This window comes from Salvelinus fontinalis, chromosome 18, assembly GCF_029448725.1.
Source record: "Salvelinus fontinalis isolate EN_2023a chromosome 18, ASM2944872v1, whole genome shotgun sequence".
In the NCBI taxonomy this organism is placed as follows: Eukaryota; Metazoa; Chordata; class Actinopteri; order Salmoniformes; family Salmonidae; genus Salvelinus; species Salvelinus fontinalis.
In genome coordinates, this window is record NC_074682.1 from 51,352,535 (window position 1) to 51,378,777 (window position 26,243).

The following is a 26,243-nucleotide window of genomic DNA, read 5'->3' on the forward strand; positions in this document are numbered from 1 at the left end:
AGAGAGAGAGAGAGAGAGAGAGAGAGAGAGAGAGGAGATGAGAGAGAGAGAGAGAGAGGATGAGGAGAGAGAAAGAGAGGAGGAGAGAGAGAGATGAGAGAGAGAGAGAGAGAGAGAGAGACGAGGGAGAGAGAGAGAGAGAGAGAGAGAGAGAGAGAGAGAGAGAGAGAGAGAGAGAGAGAGAGAGTGCTGAAAATTGTCCACAGTGTTCCTATCATCCAGTTTTAACAGAGAGAGAGAGAATGTACACAGCATGTATGATATGTTCAATAGTGTTTATTTATTTGTGTATGCATATGTTTGTTCAATAGTGTTTATTTATTTGTGTATGCATATGTTTGTTCAATAGTGTTTATTTATTTGTGTATGCATATGTTTGTTCAATAGTGTTTATTTATTTGTGTATGCATATGATATGTTCAATAGTGTTTATTTATTTGTGTATGCATATGATATGTTCAATTGTGTTTATTTATTTGTGTATGCATATGATATGTTCAATAGTGTTTATTTATTTGTGTATGCATATGATATGATCAATAGTGTTTATTTATTTGTGTATGCATATGTTTGTTCATTAGTGTGTGTGTGCGCACGTGCTAAAATTCCAGCCAGGAGCCGGAGTGGATCAAAGCTCCACACACCCGAGGCAGAACTCTCCTCAGGGAACCAACTGGCTGATCTGGGATCTGTCCACATCTATTACCTATCTACCCCAGTCTTCCCCCTGATCCCAGAACCCCTGCCAGCCCTGGCAGCTCCCTTTAAAACCCCAGCAAACCCCCACTTTGCCTCCGCAGTGGTCAGCAATGTCAACTTCGCTGCTTGACCACACGTAAGAGTATTTAACAGCGTGAGTGGAGGGTCTGTGTCTGTGTGACCCTGTGTGTGTCCATGTGTCCGTGTGTGTATGTCTCAGCAGTAAGGTGTGATTTGCGGTGTGTGTATAGTGTTGCTATGTAGCTAGCACAAATTATTAGAGGCAAAATCATTTAAGAGAAATGGCAACAGAAAAAAAACTCTTTATACAGAGGAATTCTCTCAGGCATGAAGACACATCCACCTCATAGATGTGTTGGGCCTTTGAGTGTTTCTCACTTGTTGTACTGTAGCCGTGTAGCTCTTGCTTTGCTCTGCCCTTTTGCACCTTACTCTGAAAACTCCCCTGAGGCTTCAGTTGGAGAAGTCCCCCCCCTCCTCCTCTCTCTCTCTGTCTCTCTGTCTCTCTGTCTCTCTCTCTCTCTCTCTGTCTCTGTCTCTGTCTCTCTCTCTCTCTCTCTCTCTCTCTCTCTCTCTCTCTCTCTCTCTCTCTCTCTCTCTCTCTCTCTCTCTCTCTGTCTCTCTCTCTCTCTCTCTCTCTCTTTCTCTCTCTCTCTCTCTCTCTCGCTCTCTCTCTCTCACTCCCTCCCTCTTCTCTGCTCAAATCAACAGTCAGACGGGAGCACACACAGCCACACACACAGCCACACACAGCCACACACAGCACGCAAACAGAGTGCGGCCCAGGAGCAAGATAGACATCTGAGAGAGGGAGGGAGAGAGAGAGAGAGAGCGCGAAAGAGAAGAAACCTCTTCTCTACCCTTGCACGCTGAGTTTAGTAGTGTGAGAAGGTTGTATCAAGCAGATGATTCTGACTGAGTGGACTGAATTTCATACCATGGGAGACACAAGCTGAAATAGAAGAGGAAACCAACACTCACCATCTGATCTGTAAAGGACCCCTGTTCAAATTGGATTATTGGACTTTCCCCTGTCAATCTTTGGCATGGTGATGTCCTAAATGACCAGCACGTATTGAAGAGGCTGCTTGTTCTGGACCACAGTGGACTTTGAGTTTTTTTCTTCCGGAGCGTGTGTGAGAGTGTGTATGTGTGAGCGGGATCATGTCAGGAGGACGTTTCAATCACCTGTTGAGGATACTGTGGCTGTGGCAAGGTGAGTTCACGCCTGCTGTCTCTGTCCGTCTGTCTTTCCAACTGTCTGTCTGTCCATCTCTCTGTCCAGACCTGTCTGTCTGTCTGTCTGTCTGTCTGTCTGTCTGTCTGTCTGTCTGTCTGTCTGTGTCGGTCTGTCTGTCCGTCTGTGTCCTCTGGTTGACCTCGACACCCAGTGACACAACAGTCTTTGTCCACTCACTTTGCATCTGGACAGTAACAGCTTTAACAGCCGAGCCTGATGAAGATGAAGCCTCATTCTGTTTTCATTATGATTCAATTCTAATAGTTGATTTATATTAATTATGTAAATTATGGTGAATTTTCACTCAAATGTAATATTTTCAGAAGTGGATTCTATAGGCTACATGTATTAACGAATGTTATTTTATTTAGTGAACATAGACTACCGTTCAAAAGTTTGGGGTCACATGGAAATGTCATTGTTTTGGAAAGAAAAGCAATATTTTTGTCCATTAAAATAACATCAAATTGATCAGAAATACAGTGTAGACATTGTTAATGTGGTATATGACTAGTGTAGCTGGAAACGGCAGATTTCTTAATGGAATATCTACTGTACATAGGCGTACAGGACCATTATCAGCAACAATCACTCCTGTGTTCCAATCGCTCATTGTGTTAGCTAATCCAAGTTGATCATTTTAAAATGATAATTGATCATTAGAAAACCCTTTTGCAATTATGTTAGCACAGTTGAAAACTGTTGTTCTGATTAAAGAAGCAATAAAACCAGCCCTTTTTAGACTAGTTGAGTACATGGAGCATCAGCATTTGTGGGTTCGATTACAGGCTCAACATGGCCAGAAACAAAAAACGTTCTTCTGAAACTACTCAGTCTATTCTTGTTCTGAGAAATGAAGGCTATTCCACATGAGAGTTTGCCAAGAAACTGAAGATCTGGTACAACGCTGTGTACTACTCCCTTCACAGAACAATGCAAACTGGCTCTAACCAGAATAGAAAGAGGAGTGGGAGGCCCCGGTGCACAACTGAGCAAGAGGACAAGTACACTACAGTGTCCAGTTTGAGAATCAGACGCCTCACAAGTCCTCAACTAGCAGGTTCATTAAATAGTACCCACAAAACAGCAGTCTCAATGTCAACAGCGAAGAGGCGACTCCGGGATGCTGGCCTCTTGTCCTCATGCTCAGTTGTGCACTGGGGCCTCCCACAGGATCGGTGCACCACCCCCCCCCCCCCCCCCCCCCCACCCCCCCATTAGCATGAAGTTGTAAGTAACAAGAACATTTCCCAGGACATAGACATATTTGATATGGACAGAAAGCTTACATTTGTGTAATCTAATTGCACTGTCCAATTTACAGTTGCTATTACAGTGAAAGAACACCATGCTATTGTTTGATGCAAATGTACGGTTATGAACTTGAACATGTATGAATAAACCAATAAGGCACATTTGGGCAGTCTTGATACAGCATTTTGAACAGAAATGCAAGGGTTCATAAAAAGAAAAATCTGTCTAAAACTTTACACATGCACTGCTGCCATCTAGTGGCCAAAATCTCAATTGCGCCTAACCTGGAATAGTACATTATGGCCTTTCTCTTGCGTTTCAAAGATGATGGTACAATTTATTTTCTTTGTATTATCTTTTACCAGATCTAATGAGTTATATTCTCCAACATTAATTTCACATTTCCACAAACTTAAAAGTGTTTCCTTTCAAATGTTATCAAGAATATTCATATCTTTGCTTTAGGTCCTGAGCTACAGATTTGGGTATGTCATAGGTGAAAACTAAAAAAGGGTCCAATCCTTAATTAAGGGGTCGTAGTTACAAGCATTCAATGGTTCACAGCTGCTGATCTGCTTTCAATTTTTTTTGTGAAACTTGTCTGATATGAATTTAAACTCATATAAATATATTTCCTAAAGTACACATTTTAAACAAGCAATGATGCAACTTGATGATGAAAGATAAAACATTTTATAGCAAAGTCACATATTTAAAGTTATATGACCCTAATAAAAAACTGAATCTTGAAATTAGACTAGTTTGATTTCAAAAGGCTCTCATTCTCTCTCCGGAGAGACAAACTGGCGTAGTTAGCCTAAGACCCCTTGAAAAAGCCACGGTGCGCCCAAACAATGGTTCCCCAGGAGCAGGGAAGCATGGCCCTGGAACTAATGTTGCCATTATGGTAATAGCTGGAATAACAGGACACTACCATTAACTGACCCTACCTCGGGATAGCGTTTAGAGTTCCTTGGGGAAGCTAAGCATTTTGCCCGTTAGAGCGGGTTAAGATGACAAGCCAGGAGACAGTGGAAGGCATCTGCCCACTCATAATCACCATAATAGCCTACACCCTGCTGCTCGGGGCAAATAGAATGGTATTTGAAGAGCTGTTTTTCAAGTAGGGGAGACAGGAGCATTTGAGTCCCTTGCCCCAGACACACGCCACGAGCACTTAGCCACAACCCCAGAAGATTTTTGTCATGAGCAACCCATTCATCATTGTCTGTGGATCAAAGATGGTATTTCAAGGAACTTCCATTAACTTTCATTAGTGGTTGGACATATATGGTTATCTAAATAGCAACATTGAATTTGTAATTGTCTGCTTTATACAGATTCCTATCCTATATTAATTGTGTGATTTTTGTGTCAATTCCTAAACCTTTTGGAATGATGGTAAAAAAAATTGGGGGGAGTGGCTAGGCACAGATTGTGCCTATTGCAATAACTTAATTCTGGTGATGAACTTTGTCAGGCAAACAATGCAAAACGACTTAATCAAAAGGGTTTCCAGAAATACAATAGCCTAAGGAATGACTTCAGACTCCTAAGAATCTTCTATATTGATCCAGGCTTTTGGGCAACTCTACCTATCTTAATGTTGCAACAACACAGCAACAATGTCAATACTTGGCCTATTTACGTAACACCGAATGACCTTACCTCTTTATTAGTTGTACCCCTCTCCCCTCCTCCCGTATCGGTGAGATATGACTGAGAAACACTGTGTTTGAATGAGGCTAAATAGAGTGAAATAGAATATTGTCTGTGATAAAAAAAAATCACATCATATGAGACAAATGTTTGAGATATGACACTACCTAGCGACTGTAAGAATTTCACCAAACCAAAACAGCGAGGGTTGAAAAGAAAGTCAAACATTTTTACAAGTGAACTATTCCTTTAAGATGAAACCAACCCACTAATCAGCTCAGAGGAATGTCTGTGGGTGAATGTTGATAGTGTTTGGTGAGAGGAATGTCTGTGGGTGGATATTGGTAGTGTTTGGTGAGAGTAATGTGCAGTGTGGTGTTAGGTCAATGGGAGCCAGAGTGAACCACAAAGGAACTGGCATGTCCTAGTGGAAGAACCCCTTCATCCCTTGACGAAATCAACAGGGCTGCTGGATTAAGTCTTTGGGAAGGATGGATGTCTTTGGGAATGTGAATAGCTGATGCTGAGGATGTCTTTGGGAATGTGAATAGCTGATGCTGAGGATGTCTTTGGGAATGTGAATAGCTGATGCTGAGGATGTCTTTGGGGATGTGAATAGCTGATGCTGAGGATGTCTTTGGGAATGTGAATAGCTGATGCTGAGGATGTCTTTGGGAATGTGAATAGCTGATGCTGAGGATGTCTTTGGGGATGTGAATAGCTGATGCTGCTGTAGAGAGAGGAGGATTTAACAGCATGATGAGAGATAAGATCGTTGATACATTGACACTTTTCTACGTCCCAAATGACAACCTATTTACTTTATAGGGCACGTCTTTTGACAATAAGGTGTCCATATATAATTGGGACATCATTGTAAAGGACTGTGTATTTTCAATAACTTAACTTGTTTAATGAAGGAAATACATAAATAAATAAGGAAGTAAAAACCTCTTTATACATACCAATGTGATACAATAAAATGTTATACCAGACATTTGATTAGGCTGTTATATTATGAAATCAGCACCTGGGAAAGGGAGATAGAAATGTAATGAATAGAGCTGACATTGTTTCCTGATTCTACACGTCAGAGAGGCGTGTTTGTTCCACATGATATATTGCTATCAGTGTAGTGTCCTGCTGAATACATTCATGCATCAATCAATACATGGTGGAAATATTAGAAGCCTTGTCCCTATTTAATTAATTTAAAAAAAATGCAACCTTTATTTAACTAGGCAAGTCAGTTAAGAACCAATACTTATTTACAATGGCGGCCTACCCCGGCCAAACCCGGACGACGCTGGGCCAATCGTGCTCCACCATATGGGACCCTCAATCACGGCCTGATGGGATACAGGGACTATAGGGACAGTAGTGACTCCTCTTGTACTGAGACGCAGTGCCTTAGACCGTTGCACCACCCGGAAGCCTGAGGAGACCTGAGGATATGTTTTCACCATCAATACATGGGTGGTGAGATACTTTTCTTTTCTCCACAATTTCGTGACTACGATCTTGTCTCATCGCTGCAACTCCACAACGGGCTCGGGAGAGGCGAAGGTCAAGTCATGCGTCCTCCGAAACATGACCCAGCAAGCCGCGATCCTTAACACCTGCCCACTTAACCTAGAAGCCAGCCGCACTAATGTGACAAGAGGAAACACTGTTCAACTGATGACCGCTGTCAGCTTGCAGGAGCAAGGATTCGCTAGAGTGTGATGAGCCAAGTAAAGCCCCCCCACCGGCCAAACCTTCTGCTAACCTGGACAATGCTGGGCCAATTGTGCGCCGCCTTATGGGACACCCGGTCACGGCCGGTTGTGACACAGACTGTAGTGACTCCACTTGTACTGTGATGCAGTGCCTTAGACCGCTGTGCAACTCGGGAGGCCCTAGAGAGACTTGTCTCTATAAAAGTGTTGCTGCTATTGCAGTGCCTTCAGATATGTATTCATACCCCTTGACTTAATCCAGAGTGTTGTGTTACAGCCTGAATTCAACATGGATTAAACTGATTTTTTTCTCTCAACCAACTACACACAATACCCCATAATGACAAAGTAAAAACATGTCTTTAGAATTGTTGTTGGGGTAAATCTAATTTACATAAGTATTCCTTTGGTGGTGATTACAGCTTTGAGTCGCCTTGGGTATGTCTGTATCAGCTTTGCACATCTGGATTTGGGGATTTTCTCCCATTCCTCCTTGAAGATTTTATCAAACTCTGCTAAAACCCCCTAGAGTCAATGTCCACGCCCACGTGGAAATCACATTAGTAAAATAAAAAAATCGCCATCAAAATCCATCAGTTTAAGCTAGAGATATGTTTTTTACAAGGTCTGCTTCTCAATCCACCGCATCTGAAGATGTTGCCCTTCCGCATCTGCGGTGAAAGGTACCAGAGCTAGAGCAGTGTTTGTAAGACCATGAGACCCTCCCGTAAATCGGTCATCTCACGAAAACGTCTGTAGCGTCAGAACGGTTTGGTGTACTATTATGACCCCTCTATGGAAAGATGAGACTCTCATGGGTGTTCTCCATTTCGCTCTAAAAACCCCACAACTGTCATGGAACTCCAGGTTCTGTCTGTAGAGGCTGAACAGTTTGGGTTACACACTTCTGTGGAAAGGTGAGTATCTCACGAACACGTACATGTCACTAGGATGCCCACAAGCCTCACAAGACTAGTTTGAAGGTAGCCTGGTACCAATTTAAGTTAGATGGTGAGTGGCGGTGAACAGCAATCTTCAAGTATTTCCACAGATTTTCAATGGGATTCAAGTTTGGGCTTTGGCTGGGCCACTCGAAGACTTTCACATTCTTGTTCTGAAGCCATTCCAGCATTGCTTTGGATCATTGTCCTGCTGGTACTTAAATCTTTGCCCCAGTCTAAGGTCGATCGCACTCTGAAGCGGGTTCTCATTAAGGATTTGCCTATAATTGGCTCCATTCATTGGTCCCTCCAACCTTACCAGTTTCCCAGTTCCTGCCGCTGAAAGCATCCCTATAGCATGATGCTGCTACCACCATGCTTCACAGTAGGGATGGTGGTAGATGGGTGATGAGCTGTGCCTGGTATTCTCCAGACGTAGCTCTTTGGATTCAGGAAAAATAGTTCAATTTTTGTCTCATCAGACCACAGAATCTTTTGTCTTATGCTCTCAGAGTCTTTCATGTGCCTTTTTGCAAACTCTGCTGTCATCTGCCTTTTTATTAGGAATGGCTTCCGTCTGGCCACTCTCCCATAAAGCCCAGATTGGTGAAGTGCTGTAGAGACTGTTGTCCTTCTGGCAGGTTCTTCCATCTCAGCCAATGAACTCTGTAGTTATATCAGAGTGGTCATTGGGTTCTTGGTCATCTCCCTGGCAATGAGCACGGAGCAAATTTCAGGTCTGCTGAGTGCAAACTTAAACGTTGTGAAAATTCTGTGCAACTTCCAGCCCGCGTTTAATGTGAACACTGATGCTGTACCCGCTTTAAGTTACAGTTTAAACAGTGGCCAAGTAGGCTACTGTGGCTATTTGATCATAATGTAGGCCTACCTGAGTGACCTACCATCAAAAAACAATGGAGAAAATGCATCCCATAACATCTTAACATGGAAATAGCTGTTCTATCATTCAGCCTACAGTAGCTGCCGATGTGTGGTGTTCAATGTAGGCCTACATTCCATGAGACTTTTGGAGAAAAAAACATGCAGGGCTTGACATTAACCTTTTTATCTACTTGTCCTTCAGACAAGGAGGTGACTGAAAATGTTGTTGTGTTGTTTGATGCAAGAAAACACTTTACAAAATAAAATGCATTATTATTCCCATACCATTACTACAGAGAATCAGACAAATTACGCTATCCTCTGCCTATTGACCACTTAGCTGATTAAAGCCTGTCTCCAAATACAACACTACCCCTTTAAGACAAAATCTATTTACCTGACTCGCTTTTCAAAGATGTTTAGAAATGTACACATTTTGTGCTCTTGTAGGAAGCAATCACTCTCCTATTGCTGACCACAAATTATCTATAACAGGACCTACTAACTACTGTAGCAAAGGATATTAACTAAATGTGCACATGTGGCTACAAGAAGCTCTCACTTTGATCTCAAAACAAGCACATCTACTCACTACCGCTCATACTGTAAACACAGTCCAGTTTAAAGTAAATGGCACTGATCCATATATGGCAATGGTCTATTTGCATATAAGCCTACTGCAGCTCTAATTGTTTATGCCGCACCAGTCTGTGTAGATTACGGGCTGAGTCGTGCATGTCAATGCAATTGAATCCTACTCCGATGCATTCTGCCTACAACAAAATCTCTTGCAAAGAAATTGGATACACCTGAGCTCAATTTGGACTGTCATAGCAAAGGGGTGTGGATACTTATGTAAATTAAAAATCTACAAACATGTTTTCACTTTGTCATTATCGGGTATTGTGTGTAGATGGGTGAGAAAATAAATATATTTAATCCATTTTGAATTCAAGCTGTAACACAACACAATGTGGAATAAGCCAAGGGATATGAATACTTTCTGAAAGCACTCCATATCCCTGATCCTTGCTGTGGAAGCCAACACAGCACAGTCTCTGAAAAAGCAGCTGTGCTTGATGGGACCGGAGCCAACTCAACCTGCAGGACAGATTGTATCTGCACTGTACCACTCACACGGTGACGGACACCCACACACACTGAAGCATGCATCCCATCATTTTTTTCTTCTCAGTGGTTAGTTTATAAGGTACATCCATCTACTACCAGGTCGGACCCCCCTTTGCCTCCAGAACAGCCTGAATTATTTGGGGCATGGAAACGTTGCTCACTTGGTATCAAGGGACCTGATGTGTGCCGGGTAAACATTCCCCCACCATTACACCACCGCCAGAAGCCTGTACCGTTAACACCAGACTTACGGAAAATCCTGACTCTGCCATCAGTTTACCACGCTCGAAGTCGCTTAGGTCACTCGTTTTGTCCATTCTAATGTTTAATTGAACAGTAACTGAATGCTTCAATGCTTCAACCTAGCTAATGCTTCAACCTAGCTAATTTCCGATTCATACGAAATTCTTTGACTATAGAGGTAGCAAAACTGTACTTCAAATCTATGATACTCCACCACTTAACATACTGCTTGACTAGTTGGGCCTAAGCTTGCTGTACAACATGAAAAAAAGCATTCAGTCTGTCTACAAGCAGGCTCTCAAAGTGCTTGATAGGAAGCCCAATAGCCATCATCACTGTTACATCGTCAGAAAACATGAGCTCCTGAGATGGAAAACTCTTGTGCACGATTCAAGATCCTAAAGGGTCTGGCTCCCCCTCCACTCAGTACTTTTGTTAAACAGAAAACGTAAACATATGGCAGCAGATCCACAAGGTTTGCCATGAGATGTGACTGTATAGTTCCCTTAAGGAAAAGCACCTTTAGTCAATCTGCTTTCTCTGTGAGAGCGTCCCATGTCTGGAACACAATGCCATCTGATACACACAACTACACCACCTATCACACCTTCACAAAAAACATGAAGAGATGGACAAAGGCCAATCAGACTTGTGAACATAATCCCTAGCTGTGTATTGTCTCTTTTCATGTTATCTGTTGTCTGTAGCTTGTGTGGAAACGCTTTGTTGCTTTTATGTATTTTGTTTTCTTTCTTTTTGTGCTGTTGCTCTGTCTGCCTGCTATGTGTTGCTTGTCCTATGTTGCTCTGCATGTGCTCACTGCTCATTGATTGTCTGTATTGTTATTGTAACTGTTTTTAATAACCTGCCCAGGGACTGTGGTTGAAAATTAGCCGGCTGGCTAAAACCGGTACTTTTACTGAAATGTTGATTAATGTGCACTGTCCCTGTAAAAAATAAAATAAAATAAACTCTGCCTGCTTTATACAGCAAGCCACAGCCACCTGACTCACAGTCTGTAGAAGTGAACAAGGTGGTATATACATTTTCAGATGCATTTAGCATACTGTACAGTACCAGTCAAAAGTTTGGACGCACCTACTGCAGCAGAGGTAATACTGGGTCTTCTTTCCTGTGGTGGTCCTCATGAGAGCCAGTTTCATCATAGTGCTTGATAGTTTTTGAGACTGCACTTTAAGAAACTTTCAAAGTTCTTGAAATTTTCCAGAATGACTGACCTTCATGTCTCAAAGTAATGATGGACTGTCGTTTCTCTTTGCTTATTTGAGATGTTCTTGCCATAATGAGGACTTGGTCTTTTACCAAATAGGGCTATCTTCTGTATACCACCCCTACCTTTTCACAAAACAACTAATTGTCTCAAATGCATTAAGAAGGAAAGAGATTCCACAAATTAACTTTTAACAAGGCACAACTAATTGAAATGCATTCCAAGTGACTACCTCATGAAGCTGGTTGAGAGAATGCCAAGAGTGTGCAAAGCTGTCATCAAGGCAAAGGGTGGCTACGTTGAAGAATCTCAAATATAAAATATATTTTGAATTGTTTAACACTTTTTTGGTTACTACATGATTCCATATGTGTTATTCCATAGTTTTCATGTCTTCACTATTATTCTACAATGTAGATAATAATAAAAATAAAGAAAAACCCTTAAATGAGTAGGTGTCCAAACTTCTGACTGGTACTGTATATTGTGGTATATATACATTCGAAATGCATTCCGTAAGACAGACACACACACACACACACACACACACACACACACACACACACACACACACACACACACACACACACACACACACACACACACACACACACACACACACACACACACACACACACACACTACTCCCCCCAGTAATCAGGGAACTGGGAGGCTCATTACACCAGATGAAGAAGCTTTCCTTCTTCTCCTTCCGAACCATAAACATGGCTTTTTCATCAAGGGAGAGCTAACCAGGAGGAGATGGGCATGACATGTGTTAGCTCCACACAATAGCCATGTAGCAGTGTATGGAGTCATTCAGGGTTTTGTCATCAAGCATTGGAGCAGTGAGAGAAGAAGAGAGAGAAGAAGTGAGAGAAGCAGTGAAAGAAGAAGAGAGAGGCAAACTACAGAACAGTAGCCACAGGCTCTGGGATGCAGTCGAGTCTGACGGGCTGGCTGGCTTAATGATTGACTGACTGGCTGGCTAGCTGGCTGATTAGTTGACTGGTTGGCTGGCTGATTAGCTGACTGACTGGCTGGCTGATTAGCTGACTGGCTGGCTGGCTGATTAGCTGACTGACTGGCTGGCTGATTAGCTGACTGGCTGGCTGATTAGCTGACTGACTGACTGGCTGGCTGATTAGCTGACTGACTGGCTGATTAGCTGACTGACTGACTGACTGGCTGGCTGATTAGCTGACTGACTGGCTGTCTGATTAGCTGACTGACTGACTGGCTGGCTGATTACCTGATTGACTGGCTGATTAGCTGACCGACTGGCTTGCTGGCTGATTAGCTGACTGACTGACTGGCTGGCTGACTGATGAGCTGACTGACCGACTGGCTGGCTGATTAGCTGACTGGCTGGCTGGCTGGCTGATTGGCTGACTGACTGGCTGATTAGCTGTCTGACTGGCTGGCTTACTGACTGCCTGGATCCTCGTGTGTGCGTTGCATTGGACAGTTCCAAATAGAGAGGTACACAAAAAATAATTTTTGCTCGGGCCCCGGTGGAAATTATACTTTTAATATTACGTGTTTTTTTACTTTTCCATTATTTATCTATAGTCTTTCTCTCTGCATTGTTGGGAAGGAATAGGGTGTATGCATTTCACTGTTAGTCCACACCCGTTGTTTACTAAGTATGTGACGAATAAAATTTGATTTGATTTGAAGGGTGCATGATATGGAGAGGCTCTTGTCCTCCAGCAGTGGAGGAGACATGAGGTGGAGGAGCGCGAGCTGCAAAACCCTAATCACAAACACAAACAAACAAATAGGAGCCCGGAGGTCCATCATAAATGGCATCCCTTCTATAAATCAATGTCTGCGGTGTGTATGTGAATGATCCTGCGATGGAATATCCAGGCAGGTAGATGACTTTGGCCAGGGTTCAGACATACCTGTCTGTCCGGGTGGCAGTGGTAAGGCCGGGCCGGTATCCCAAATGGAGCCCTCTTCCTTTTTAAACTGCACTACTTTTGACTAATGAGCCCTGTTCAAAAAAAGGGAATAAGATGTCATCTGGGGGTTAGACCACACACGATTCACTACACTGCCCCCTGGTGGGTCTAACTGTAACCACATACTGGTCACACACTGCAGGTGAGGCCATTGATGAGCAGAGGCTTAGCGGCAGTACTGTGGCACCCTCCATAGGTTACAGACAGGACTGTGTACAAGTGTTTTGTAGACAGGTCTTTGGGCGCGTCCCTCTTCCCAGGCGTTGCTGACACATGCCAGATCTTACAATGCCCAGATAGGTATTTTAAAGGTGGAATGTGCAGAAATCCCTCCACCGTTTCCTGGTTGCTAAAATTCTAATAGTTTGTCTAAATTCAGTTTATATCACAAAAAAAGCAATGTAGAGAATCGTTGTACCATCTAAACCGCTGTGAAATATATTTTCCATAACTACAAATATTGTATTTTCCGTTGTTTGAAGCTGGTGTAAAAAAACAAAAGCAAAAGATGCAAAAATGAAACTTAAGAACGGGAAGCATAGAAATCTTAGACTTACTTTCAATGAGAATGACTGATCTATAACTCACATTTCTATGTGAATTTGGTTGGTTCACCCAAAAAAGTGACATATTGCAGCTTTAAGTATCATCTAACCACATCATATGTTATAGCAATCTGTCAGTCGATGACACAGTCAATGGCGTGGCATGCAACCATTGGTTGATGCATGCAACGTCTGAGCGACCTTACTCTGGTGGTCAGCCAGAAATCAATTGGATGAGGCTGCAGAAATGTAACCATTCTCAAATTCATGGACCTCAGAGCTTTGGATACAAAGAGTGAACATCCTGAAACTAAATGATCGTTTTAACCGTGTTTTGAGGCTATGCATTGTTTGTTTACAATTACAATGTTTACTAACAAAGAAGTAAAACAAGCTTATATTTTGGGTGATGATGGGGTACGACAGTTGAACTACACTAATGAAGCATCTATAAGTTATATTCTTCAATAATCAATGGGTATATCATACATTTAAAAGTATAAAAATGAATGTAGCAATTGCAGATTGGCCCTTTAAGGTACAATCTGCATTATGTACAGCTGTTTCATTTAAAGGGAAAATCTGGGATTGGTACATCTATTTTTGGGACTTATAAGTTAATTCTATATAGCCATAAATTCCTAAGGAATATAAATTCTAAATACCTCATGACATTAGAAGTCCAATAGTCTCAGATCAACCCAAAGTATGTTGTGAACAAACGATGTATAGTTTCAAAACATGTTTATTATTTTAATGTTCATCTCATGGACTATAGGTCCTTGCATCCAAAGCTCCAAATTAAAAGTGGTTACATTTGTCCCTATTGCATCATAGCAAACCAAGTGGTAGAGCTGCTGATTGAATAACAAAATGGCCACAGGTGAATAATCAGTGGAAATGATTGAATTACTCTCAATAGATTACGGAAAACTACTAGGTTGCCTTGTAACACTAAGTCTAAAGTCAAGCTATGATACTCTTTTGTTAAATGCAACCATATGTCCCACTGGCATGAGATCCATGGAAGGAGAGAAACGGAATGACAACTCTTTAGAAAACTTTGGCAAAACGGCCCAAATATCACACCCTAAAAGATTCTTCATAGTCATATCTCATAAGGCTTGTGCATTTATTGGAGTTTGGTGAGTAACTGTTTGGCAATTCACATTTTCTCTACTAATGCGAAACAGACCTGTCAAATGACCAAAGAGGAACAAATTAATTCATCCTGATTAGTATTTCAGTAAATCCCTCTCTCGGGAACAAAATGCGTCAGTTTGACGATGACGCTCGCCAATAACAGAGACACGGAGAATAAATAAATACATCTTTGGGAAAATTGCAAACATGTTTTTCTGCTTTGGACAATTATTTTGTATATTAACTAATTGACTTTAATGTCAATAAAAAAGAAGTGCCTCTAGACAAATCTGGGTAGTGCCTCCACAAACCACCCAAACAGAACATGGTGCTGAGTAGAGAGAGTATCTGAATGAGTGTCAGACAGTGTTTATAAGGCAGCTGCAACAGCACGCAGAAACCATTCCAACATCTAAGGAACAAACATCCCCAGGCTGACTTTAAGAAGTAGACGAAAAATCTAGTAGGATGCCTTGGGGAGACTCGGGCGGCCCTCTGTCTTCGTCACCCTAAATAAGCTATGCATGAGTGAAATGTAATTTAACCAGATGCTTTCGAGCCAGAGCCTTCACACTGATACTTCCACAACCAACTCCCACTTCAACCTCGGCCTCAACTGGTGACGTCCCCTCGCAAACAGCAGAAGGTCGGGGAGCAAAGTGAGCTGTATCAGAGACAAACATGGGACGGGGCGACGAGCTTCCCGGAGCCGACCCAGATAACATCCGTAAAGCTGTCCACAGGGTCATGACGAAGCCCACCAACCCCCGGTCCTGAGGGGACAGACTAAGAGACAGGCTGATTGAAGACAGAGATGGGCTGATTGAAGACACAGAGACTGACTGATTGAAGTGACAAGCCAACCCTAGAAGCTATCGCCTAGGTGCATGTGGCTAGGGTCTGATTAAAATCGATATGTGCTTTGTAATGGAAGGAGAACAGACACAGAGACAGGGACACAACACAGGGACAGAGAAAGCGGTAAATACAGAGAGAGAGGGAGACAGAGAAAGAGATAGAGAGGGAGACAGACAGCAAGAGAGAGAGAGAGAGAGAGAGAGAGATACAGAGAGAGGGAGAGAGATACAGAGAGAGGGAGAGAGAGACAGAGAAAAGAGAGCGAGACAGAGAAAAGAGAGCGAGACAGAGAAAAGAGAGAGAGAGAGAGAGAAAGAAAGAGAGAGAAAGAAAGAGAGAGAAAGAGAGAAAGACAGAGGAAAGAGAGAGAGACAGAGAAAAGAGAGCGAGAGAGAGAGAGAGAGAGAGAGAGAGAAGGACTAAGCAACGGGAAAAAAGACACAGACAAAACGGAGACATATAAGAAGAGAGAGGAAGAGCAGGGTGGGGGAGGGAGAGCAGGGTGGGTGAGGGAGAGCAGGGTGGGTGAGGGAGAGCAGGGTGGGTGATGTAGAGCAGGGTGGGTGATGGAGAGCTGGGTGGGTGAGGGAGAGCAGGGTGGGTGAGGGAGAGCAGGGTGGGTGAGGGAGAGCAGGGTGGGTGAGGGAGAGCAGGGTGGGTGAGGGAGAGCAGGGTGGGTGAGGGAGAGCAGGGTGGGTGAGGGAGAGCAGGGGGAGTGAGGGAGTGCAGGGTGGGTGATGTAGAGCAGGGTGGGTGATGGAGAGCAGGGGGAGTGAGGGAGAGCAGGGTGGGTGAGGGAGAGCAGGGTGGGTAATGGAGAGCAGGGTGAGTGAGGGAGAGCAGGGTGGGTGAGGGAGAGCAGGGGGAGTGAGGGAGAGCAGGGTGGGTGAGGGAGAGCAGGGTGGGTGATGTAGAGCAGGGTGGGTGATGGAGAGCAGGGTGGGTGAGGGAGAGCAGGGTGGGTGAGGGAGAGCAGGGGAGTGAGGGAGAGCAGGGTGGGTGAGGGAGAGCAGGGTGGGTGATGGAGAGCAGGGTGGGTGAGGGAGAGCAGGGGGAGTGAGGGAGAGGAGGGGGAGTGAGGGAGAGAAGGGTGGGTGAGGGAGAGCAGGGGGAGTGAGGGAGAGCAGGGTGGGTGATGGAGAGCAGGGTGGGTGAGGGAGAGCAGGGGGAGTGAGGGAGAGCAGGGTGGGTGAGGGAGAGCAGGGTGGGTGAGGGAGAGCAGGGGGAGTGAGGGAGAGCAGGGTGGGTGAGGGAGAGCAGGGTGGGTGAGGGAGAGCAGGGTGGGTGAGGGAGAACAAGTGGGTGTCTGTGGGGACTCATCCCCTTGCTGTTTCAACATTTAACTGGGGAGATTGAAACCAGAGCCATAGTGTCTCTCTATCAAATAGCCATCCTCTTTCTGCATCCCGGTCCATGTCCTCACACTCGCAGCATTTGGGTTCAATCAAAAAATCTACTAGGGCACTGTTGTCTTGGTCTCTGCTGAAATTATATGGATGTGGGCCTTGCCCCATCAAAAGCCAGTCTATACACATAAACGTAAAAGTACACAACAATATGTGGGTATACAGTAGCAGTCAACAGAAAGATAGATATTGTAGATGTGCATGCGTCAGATCCCTTATGTTGATAAATTAGAGAAAAATGTATTGCTTTTGGTATGAGTCAATGCACCATGCTAATGTTTGTGTTTGCTGTTCTTGGTCGAGCTATGATTATTTCAACATTGGGAAAGTAATTAAAAAGTGCCAAAGAAGAGCCTAATTCATCTAATTTAATCTCCTTAGTTGCAGCCACTGGATGTAGTTCTTTATCTCACACACACACACACACACACACACACACACACACACACACACACACACACACACACACACACACACACACACACACACACACACACACACACACACACACACACACACACACACACACACACACACACACAATTTGTAGTTTGGGGGATATGTGTGTGTGTGTGTGTGTGTGTGTGTGTGTGTGTGTGTGTGTGTGTGTGTGTGTGTGTGTGTGTGTGTGTGTGTGTGTGTGTGTGTGTGTGTGTGTGTGTGTGTGTGTGTGTGTGTGTGTGTGTGTGTGTGTGTGTGTGTGTGTGTGTGTAGATAGGAGTTGGAGGCCAGCTGTTGGCTGATTGAAGTGACAAGCTAACCCTAGAAGCTATCCTCTTGGTGCATGTGGCCAGGGTCTGATTCAAATCAATATATGGCCTATAATGGAGCCCATCACATCTCATTACATGGTAAATTACAGAAATGTGAACCCTTAAACTGCTTCCAGTCAACCCGAATCTTGTTCGCAGCTGAAACAGGGGCGGACTAGGACCAGAAATCGGCGATTCCAACACACCGACCGTGTTTTCCTATAGGCCTACATTATAAGCCAAGTTAGACGGGCCCACTGGTCTAAAAATGTACCAGCCTGTCTGGCATTTGCCCGAAATGCCAGATGGCCAGTCCGGCCCTGACCTGAAAAGCTCAGGGAGTGAATCCTTTCCAATGGCTATTAATTGTTCTGTGTGTCACCCCCGATTTGGGATGGATGAGGTTGATAATCATCTTCCAAGCATATAGTGTTGTGTTTCTGTTTCGTGTAATGAACAGTACTCGGTGGATCGTTGATGTTATGTTTGTTAAATTAGTTCAAACAGATCCGAACTGCGGTTATCTGATTGAAATAGTGATAACCGGGAGTGTTCTTGTTTTCTTGTTTTCTTGCTTCTAGCTGTGCTTGTGTCAGGGAGCAAGCTCTGGGAGGTATCCACAGCCCCCTTAGGATTTTCCTCCAACCAAACAACCAGCCTGGAATGGGAGCCACAGTGTCAGTATCGCCACCTGCAGGATGGCGTCAGAATCACAGCCGACATTCCCCCAAAACTGGAGGGCAACTGGGTGTCAACCAGGCAAGTTCTCTGCATTGTTCAAAGAAATGCTCTGAATATTTACTTTTTTCTTATATATCAGGTTCAGACAGTGTTGGGGAAGCTACTCTGAAAATATTGTTTATCAAGCTACCAATTCCTTCACACTGGAAGAAGTTAAGCTAAATTAAAGCTACCCTTAAGAAAAATATAATTTACTTCACTAAAGTTACTTTGAAAAAGTAGTTCACTACATCCAAACTACTTGGTGATACATTATCATATCTAAATCAGAAATGTCATAGACTTAAGGAAGTCCAGACAGGAAATAAATATTTAAAAAAATAATCCTGCTTTATGTCGAGATTATTTATCTCATGATCACGACTATGGTACATTTCATGCTAACATCATGCTAGTTGGAGTTCATTATCAGTTTATAAGTAGAGAATGTTAGCATGCTTAATGTCCTTTACCTTGAGCTAAGACTTGGTGGGCATTTAAGCCCTGAACGATGGCTGACAGGCAACCATGTCCCCCAACCTGTGTGCCACCCACAAGACAACTTGGCTAGTCTTGTGAGCGAGCGTGCTAGATAGTTAGCTAGGTAGTCTTGTTGGCTAGATAGCTAGCTAGCGGGTTGTTAGCTTGCATAACTGGTATGGATATAATTGTAAGGGACACTTCAAATGTTTTATGGATAATATTTAAATGTACAGAGTTTGTGAGCTCCATTCCTGACAGGCTGATTTAGATTCAATAGCAGCCTCAGAGGCCGATAAGCCAGGATGCTGCCTTGTAGGCTGTCTGCAAAGTGCCTTACATATGAAACGGCCTGGGACACAGGGAGCCCTAACAAATTCATGGATAATGCGTGCTACTTTTGTTTATTGTTTGATAACGAGAAAATTATTTTGTGATCTCGACAAAACATCTCATAAGATAGACAAGTCGTGATCTCGACATGAGAGAACAATTTTTTTTATTCATATGTCCTCTCTGGACTTCCGTATAGAGTACAAATTGCAAGAACACATCACTCTGGAGACTGTTATTAACAGAAGGTGTAATTAGGCAGATCTGATGCTGAAACAGAAAGGAAATTCTTTCCTACTTCACCCATACTTTCTCTTCTTTTTGCAAAAACAGTAGTGTGTAGTTCCAGTAGTTAGCTACACCGCTACATGGTAAAACAGTAGTGTGTAGTTCCAGTAGTTATCTACACCGCTACATGGTAAAACAGTAGTGTGTAGTTCCAGTAGTTAGCTACACCGCTACATGGTAAAACAGTAGTGTGTAGTTCCAGTAGTTAGCTACATGGTAAAACAGTAGTGTGTAGTTACAGTAGTTAGCTACACCGCTACATGGTAAAACAGCAGTGTGTAGTTCCAGTAGTTAGCTACACCGCTACATGGTAAAACAGTAGTGTGTAGTAACAGTAGTTAGCTACATGGTAAAACAGCAGTGTGTAGTTCCAGTAGTTAGCTACACCGCTACATGGTAAAACAGCAGTGTGTAGTTCCAGTAGTTAGCTACACCGCTACATGGTAAAACAGTATTGTGTAGTTCTAGTAGTTAGCTACACCGCTACATGGTAAAACAGCAGTGTGTAGTTCCAATAGTTAGCTACATGGTAAAACAGCAGTGTGTAGTTCTAGTAGTTAGCTACATGGTAAAACAGTAGTGTGTAGTTACAGTAGTTAGCTACATGGTAAAACAGTAGTGTGTAGTTCCAGTAGTTAGCTACACCGCTACATGGTAAAACAGTAGTGTGTAGTTCCAGTAACTAGCTACATCGCTACATGGTAAAACAGTAGTGTTTAGTTCAAGAAGTTAGCTACACCGCTACATGGTAAAACAGTAGTGTGTAGTTCTAGTAGTTATCTACACCGCTACATGGTAAAACAGTAGTGTGTAGTTCCAGTAGTTAGCTACACCGCTACATGGTAAAACAGTAATGTGTAGTTCGAGTAGTTAGCTACATGGTAAAACAGTAGTGTGTAGCTCCAGTAGTTATCTACACCGCTACATGGTAAAACAGTAATGTGTAGTTCCAGTAGTTATCTACACCGCTACATGGTAAAACAGTAGTGTGTAGTTCCAGTAGTTAGCTACATGGTAAAACAGTGTATAGTTCCAGTAGTTAGCTACATGGTAAAACAGTAGTGTGTAGTTCTAGTAGTTAGCTACATGGTAAAACAGTAGTGTGTAGTTCTAGTAGTTAGCTACATGGTAAAACAGTAGTGTGTAGTTCTAGTAGTTAGCTACATGGTAAAACAGTAGTGTGTAGTTCTAGTAGTTAGCTACATGGTAAAACAGTAGTGTGTAGTTACAGTAGTTAGCTACACCGCTACATGGTAAAACAGTAGTGTGTAGTTCTAGTAGTTAGCTACACCGCTACATGGTAAAACAGTAGTGTGTAGTTACAGTAGTTAGCTACACCGCTACATGGTAAGACAGTAGTGTGTAGTTCTAGTAGTTAGCTACACCGCTACATGGTAAAACAGTAGTGTGTAGTTCTAGTAGTTAGCTACACCGCTACATGGTAAAACAGTAGTGTGTAGTTCTAGTAGTTAGCTACACCGCTACATGGTAAAACAGTAGTGTGTAGTTCTAGTAGTTAGCTACACCGCTACATGGTAAAACAGTAGTGTGTAGTTCTAGTAGTTAGCTACACCGCTACATGGTAAAACAGTAGTGTGTAGTTACAGTAGTTAGCTACACCGCTACATGGTAAAACAGTAGTGTGTAGTTACAGTAGTTATCTACACCGCTACATGGTAAAACAGTAGTGTGTAGTTCTAGTAGTTAGCTACATGGTAAAACAGTAGTGTGTAGTTCTAGTAGTTAGCTACATGGTAAAACAGTAGTGTGTAGTTACAGTAGTTAGCTACACCGCTACATGGTAAAACAGTAGTGTGTAGTTACAGTAGTTATCTACACCGCTACATGGTAAAACAGTAGTGTGTAGTTCTAGTAGTTAGCTACATGGTAAAACAGTAGTGTGTAGTTACAGTAGTTAGCTACACCGCTACAAGGTAAAACAGTAGTGTGTAGTTCTAGTAGTTAGCTACACCGCTACATGGTAAAACAGTAGTGTGTAGTTACAGTAGTTAGCTACACCGCTACATGGTAAGACAGTAGTGTGTAGTTCCAGTAGTTATCTACACCGCTACATGGTAAAACAGTAGTGTGTAGTTCCAGTAGTTAGCTACACCGCTACATGGTAAAACAGTAGTGTGTAGTACCAGTGGTTAGCTACACCGCTACATGGTAAAACAGCAGTGTGTAGTACCAGTAGTTAGCTACATGGTAAAACAGTAGTGTGTAGTTCCAGTAGTTAGCTACATGGTAAAACAGTAGTGTGTAGTTCCAGTAGTTAGCTACACCGCTACATGGTAAAACAGCAGTGTGTAGTTCCAGTAGTTATCTACATGGTAAAACAGCAGTGTGTAGTTCCAGTAGTTAGCTACACCGCTACATGGTAAAACAGTAGTGTGTAGTTCTAGTAGTTAGCTACATGGTAAAACAGTAGTGTGTAGTTCTAGTAGTTAGCTACATGGTAAAACAGTAGTGTGTAGTTACAGTAGTTAGCTACACCGCTACATGGTAAAACAGTAGTGTGTAGTTCCAGTAGTTAGCTACATGGTAAAACAGTAGTGTGTAGTTACAGTAGTTAGCTACACCGCTACATGGTAAGACAGTAGTGTGTAGTTCCAGTAGTTATCTACACCGCTACATGGTAAAACAGTAGTGTGTAGTTCCAGTAGTTAGCTACACCGCTACATGGTAAAACAGTAGTGTGTAGTACCAGTAGTTAGCTACACCGCTACATGGTAAAACAGTAGTGTGTAGTTCCAGTAGCTAGCTACACCGCTACATGGTAAAACAGTAGTGTGTAGTTCCAGTAGTTAGCTACACCGCTACATGGTAAAACAGTAGTGTGTAGTACCAGTAGTTAGCTACACCGCTACATGGTAAAACAGCAGTGTGTAGTTCCAGTAGTTATCTACACCGCTACATGGTAAAACAGTAGTGTGTAGTTCCAGTAGTTAGCTACACCGCTACATGGTAAAACAGTAGTGTGTAGTTCTAGTAGTTAGCTACACCGCTACATGGTAAAACAGCAGTGTGTAGTTCCAGTAGTTATCTACACCGCTACATGGTAAAACAGCAGTGTGTAGTACCAGTAGTTAGCTACACCGCTACATGGTAAAACAGTAGTGTGTAGTTACAGTAGTTAGCTACATGGTAAAACAGTAGTGTGTAGTTACAGTAGTTAGCTACATGGTAAAACAGTAGTGTGTAGTTCCAGTAGTTAGCTACACCGCTACATGGTAAAACAGTAGTGTGTAGTTCCAGTAGTTAGCTACACCGCTACATGGTAAAACAGTAATGTGTAGTTCCAGTAGTTATCTACACCGCTACATGGTAAAACAGTAGTGTGTAGTTCTAGTAGTTAGCTACACCGCTACATGGTAAAACAGTAATGTGTAGTTCCAGTAGTTAGCTACACCGCTACATGGTAAAACAGTAGTGTGTAGTTCTAGTAGTTAGCTACACCGCTACATGGTAAAACAGTAGTGTGTAGTTCTAGTAGTTAGCTACACAGCTACATGGTAAAACAGTAGTGTGTAGTTCCAGTAGTTATCTACACCGCTACATGGTAAAACAGTAGTGTTTAGTTCAAGAAGTTAGCTACACCGCTACATGGTAAAACAGTAATTATCTACCGAAAACACTATCAAGAGTTGAATTTAGTTCAAATACCACCAAGCTACTGCAACATTTCAAATTACTAGTTGAACTACATGTAGTTCACTAGTCCCTAACACTGTCTTCAAGTAAGTGGTTAACCTAATGTAATGATACATAGGGAAGCTCTTCTATAGGCCTTCTTTGGATTTGTGAAGGTGCTGCTCGGTCTTGGTGTCCTCCCAGGTGATTCAGACATCATTGTTTGCGCAACAATTCCATATAGTGACTTGATATATCAATCATGTATCCATCCATCTATCATTTTAGTAATTAATTCATCCATCTGTCATTTTAGTAATTCATTCATCCATCATTTTGGTAATTCATTCATCCATCCATCATTTTAGTAATTAATTAATCCATGCATCCTTCCATCATTTAGTAATTCATTCATCCATCCATCCAGCCATCATTTTATTCACCCATACATCCATCGTTTCATTCAATAATTTCATTTCAGCCATCTGTCTTCAATCTCTTCATCCTGTGTAGATGTGAAGTTCGGCCTGGTCCTGAGTTTCTGACCCGGTCCTATACCTTCTACCCGAGCCACCTGTTCAAGGCACTGCAGCACTATTACACTGACAGCGGGTGTGAGGAGCCCACCTACTCTCTGGTGGTCCGGGGCAAGCTCCGTCTGCGCCAAGCGTCCTGGATCACCCGGGGTGCCACCGAGACAGAGCACCACCTTCACAAAGTCGGCATCGTCATCCACAGCCAAGGCACCATGCACAGGCCGGCCGCCCGTCTACCCCCTGTGTGTGTGGGCCTCACCCTGGGCGGCATGGTGCCCGGGCGCCTGTATGAGCTGTACAACGCCCAGGCAGGGAGGGAATGCCTGGGTGCCCTGGGGTTCTCGATGATGGAACTGGGCTTGGTGAGAATGGAGACCCAGCATAAGCCCCATGGAGGTCTGGTTCAGGAGCTCTTCCTTGGGGACGTGCACACGGACTGGACAAAGAGGACGTACTATCGACCAACGGGTTACCAGCAACCATTGCAGAACGCTATGGTGAAAATATGAACACTCCATTAAGATACTGTAAAGTTTACTCCAATTAGGGGAGGGGGTGGTAGGGTTAGGAAATAATAATAAAGGAAAATATAAATACATAAAAAAAATATATATATATATATATATATATAATGTGTTTGGATAGATATGTTTTTACAAAAAAATATGGAAATGATGCAGACAATTACATTGTAGATTTAATCAATTTATCTGTAATATTAAAGCTGATCTACGTATCTAAGTATCTAAGTATCCTGTACATGTAGATCAAGGCAGGGATTTTAATTAAATGGTGTCTCAGGACATTATAAAGAAATGTAGTCATTCTCTCTCCATCCATTCTTCATCTGATGCTGAATGCATTCCATGGTGATTAACTAACTAACTCAAGCATTAAACTGTGTCCCAAATTCCAAACGAGCATACTATTTAGTATGTCTGGTCAATACATGGCTTCATACTATTTAGTATGTCTGGTCAATACATGGCTTCATATTAAGTAGCGTGCCATTTTGGATGACAGTTATATTGTATAATCCTAACCATTACCATTCCATATCTATTTCCACCAGCACCACATCCACCCCTGCCCGGCGTGCGCCCTGGTCTTCCGGGGCTCGGAACAACACCCCCCGGTGTTGCTCCGTGTCCCTGCGTCGGCCCCTCCATCTCTGCACGGCCGCTGGGTGAGCCAACGCTGTGAAGCCCGGCCTGCCGTCCTCTTCCTCACCCGAGACTTCACCTTCCGCCCAGATGAGCACTCCTGGGAAGGCTTCTACCACCACTACTCGGACCCCTCTTGCAGCCAGCCCACCTTCACCCTGCAGGCCTCGGGCCACTACGCTCAGGGAGACCCCTCGGCCAAAGTGGCGGGAGGCACCGAGTTCGTCTTCAAGGTGACCCGGGTCAGTGTCACCATCCTTGAGGGGGCCACGGCCAGGGTGCTCAACGAGACCCGGCCGGGAAGCTGCGGGAAGGTGGGGGGTTGGGAGGTGGGGGTGGAGCAAGACGTGACCCCCACGGATGGGTGTACCGTCTTGGGGATTAAGCTGCCCCACAAGGAGTACGAGCTGTTCAAGACAGAGATAGACCATCGACGGCGCCCTCTGCTATTCATCGGGGAGAGGCCGACGGATGGCTCCAGCCCCGACCGTCCCCAGAAGAGGCCCACGTCTTACCAGGCCCCCATGGTGCATTGTGGCGAGGAGGATGCCCCCACGTCGTATCACCACACCAACCAGCTCAAGCTAGCAGCTAGTGGAGCCAAGAACCTACCATGGCAACCAAGCTTTGTCCTAGTCCTGGTCTCTTTACTGTTGCTTTGGTACGATGGCGGAACTGCTCACAGTGTATGAGGAAGCTCCATGTACTCCTCCTCAATATCAAGATAACGGCAGACCAAATAAAAGATTGCTTTTCAGGAGAGAATGATTTGTAAAGGATGGTACTCTATGTTCAGCAACCTGAATAAGTCAATCATATGACAATGACATCAGCATTGTTGATGCCCTTGACATTGTGCAAAAGGAAACTGACGAACGTTCAACAAGTGTCAACAACTGTCATTTCAATGGTATTCCAGTGAACAAAATGTACAAGAAAACTGTACACACACTGACTGTGTATAAAAGTTGCATATCTATCATATTATATACAGTACGTGTACCACTTTGTTTTCTTTTAAACCAGAGATGCCTTTTGGCAAATGCTTAAGACCCATAAGAGCTCCTTTCTCTAAAGATTTATTTTCCCTTCAAATTACACGAGGCAGTATATTTTCGAGTAAAACAAAGGACAATACTGACCAATAAATTCAATGCTCAAGCAACCGACATTCAAATGTACTTCAGATTGTGTAAAATCAGGAACTGGATACCAAAGAGGAAACGTAATTGTGTGTCTCATCAACAGGTCCTAATCTAATGTGTTCATTTTGTGATTGGAGGAAAAACCCCACCTGAAAAGTGCACTAATTGGACACTAGTTTACAATGCTATCCTACAAACCATACTTATTGTCATTGTTAAATTAATTGGTATATTAAAAGGGAAGGTATGCTGCAA

At 43.3% G+C, this 26,243-nt stretch overlaps 1 protein-coding gene across 1 annotated transcript; it reads left to right on the forward strand.

Moving 5' to 3' along the window:
* The first annotated feature begins 1,442 nt into the window (after nucleotides 1-1,442).
* LOC129815723 (protein APCDD1-like) lies at nucleotides 1,443-26,243 on the forward strand. Its single transcript, XM_055869791.1, has 4 exons — nucleotides 1,443-1,936; nucleotides 18,272-18,449; nucleotides 23,658-24,177; nucleotides 24,753-26,243. Exons 1-4 carry the CDS (start codon nucleotides 1,885-1,887, stop codon nucleotides 25,533-25,535), a joined length of 1,533 nt encoding a protein of 510 aa, XP_055725766.1. The 5' UTR covers nucleotides 1,443-1,884; the 3' UTR covers nucleotides 25,536-26,243.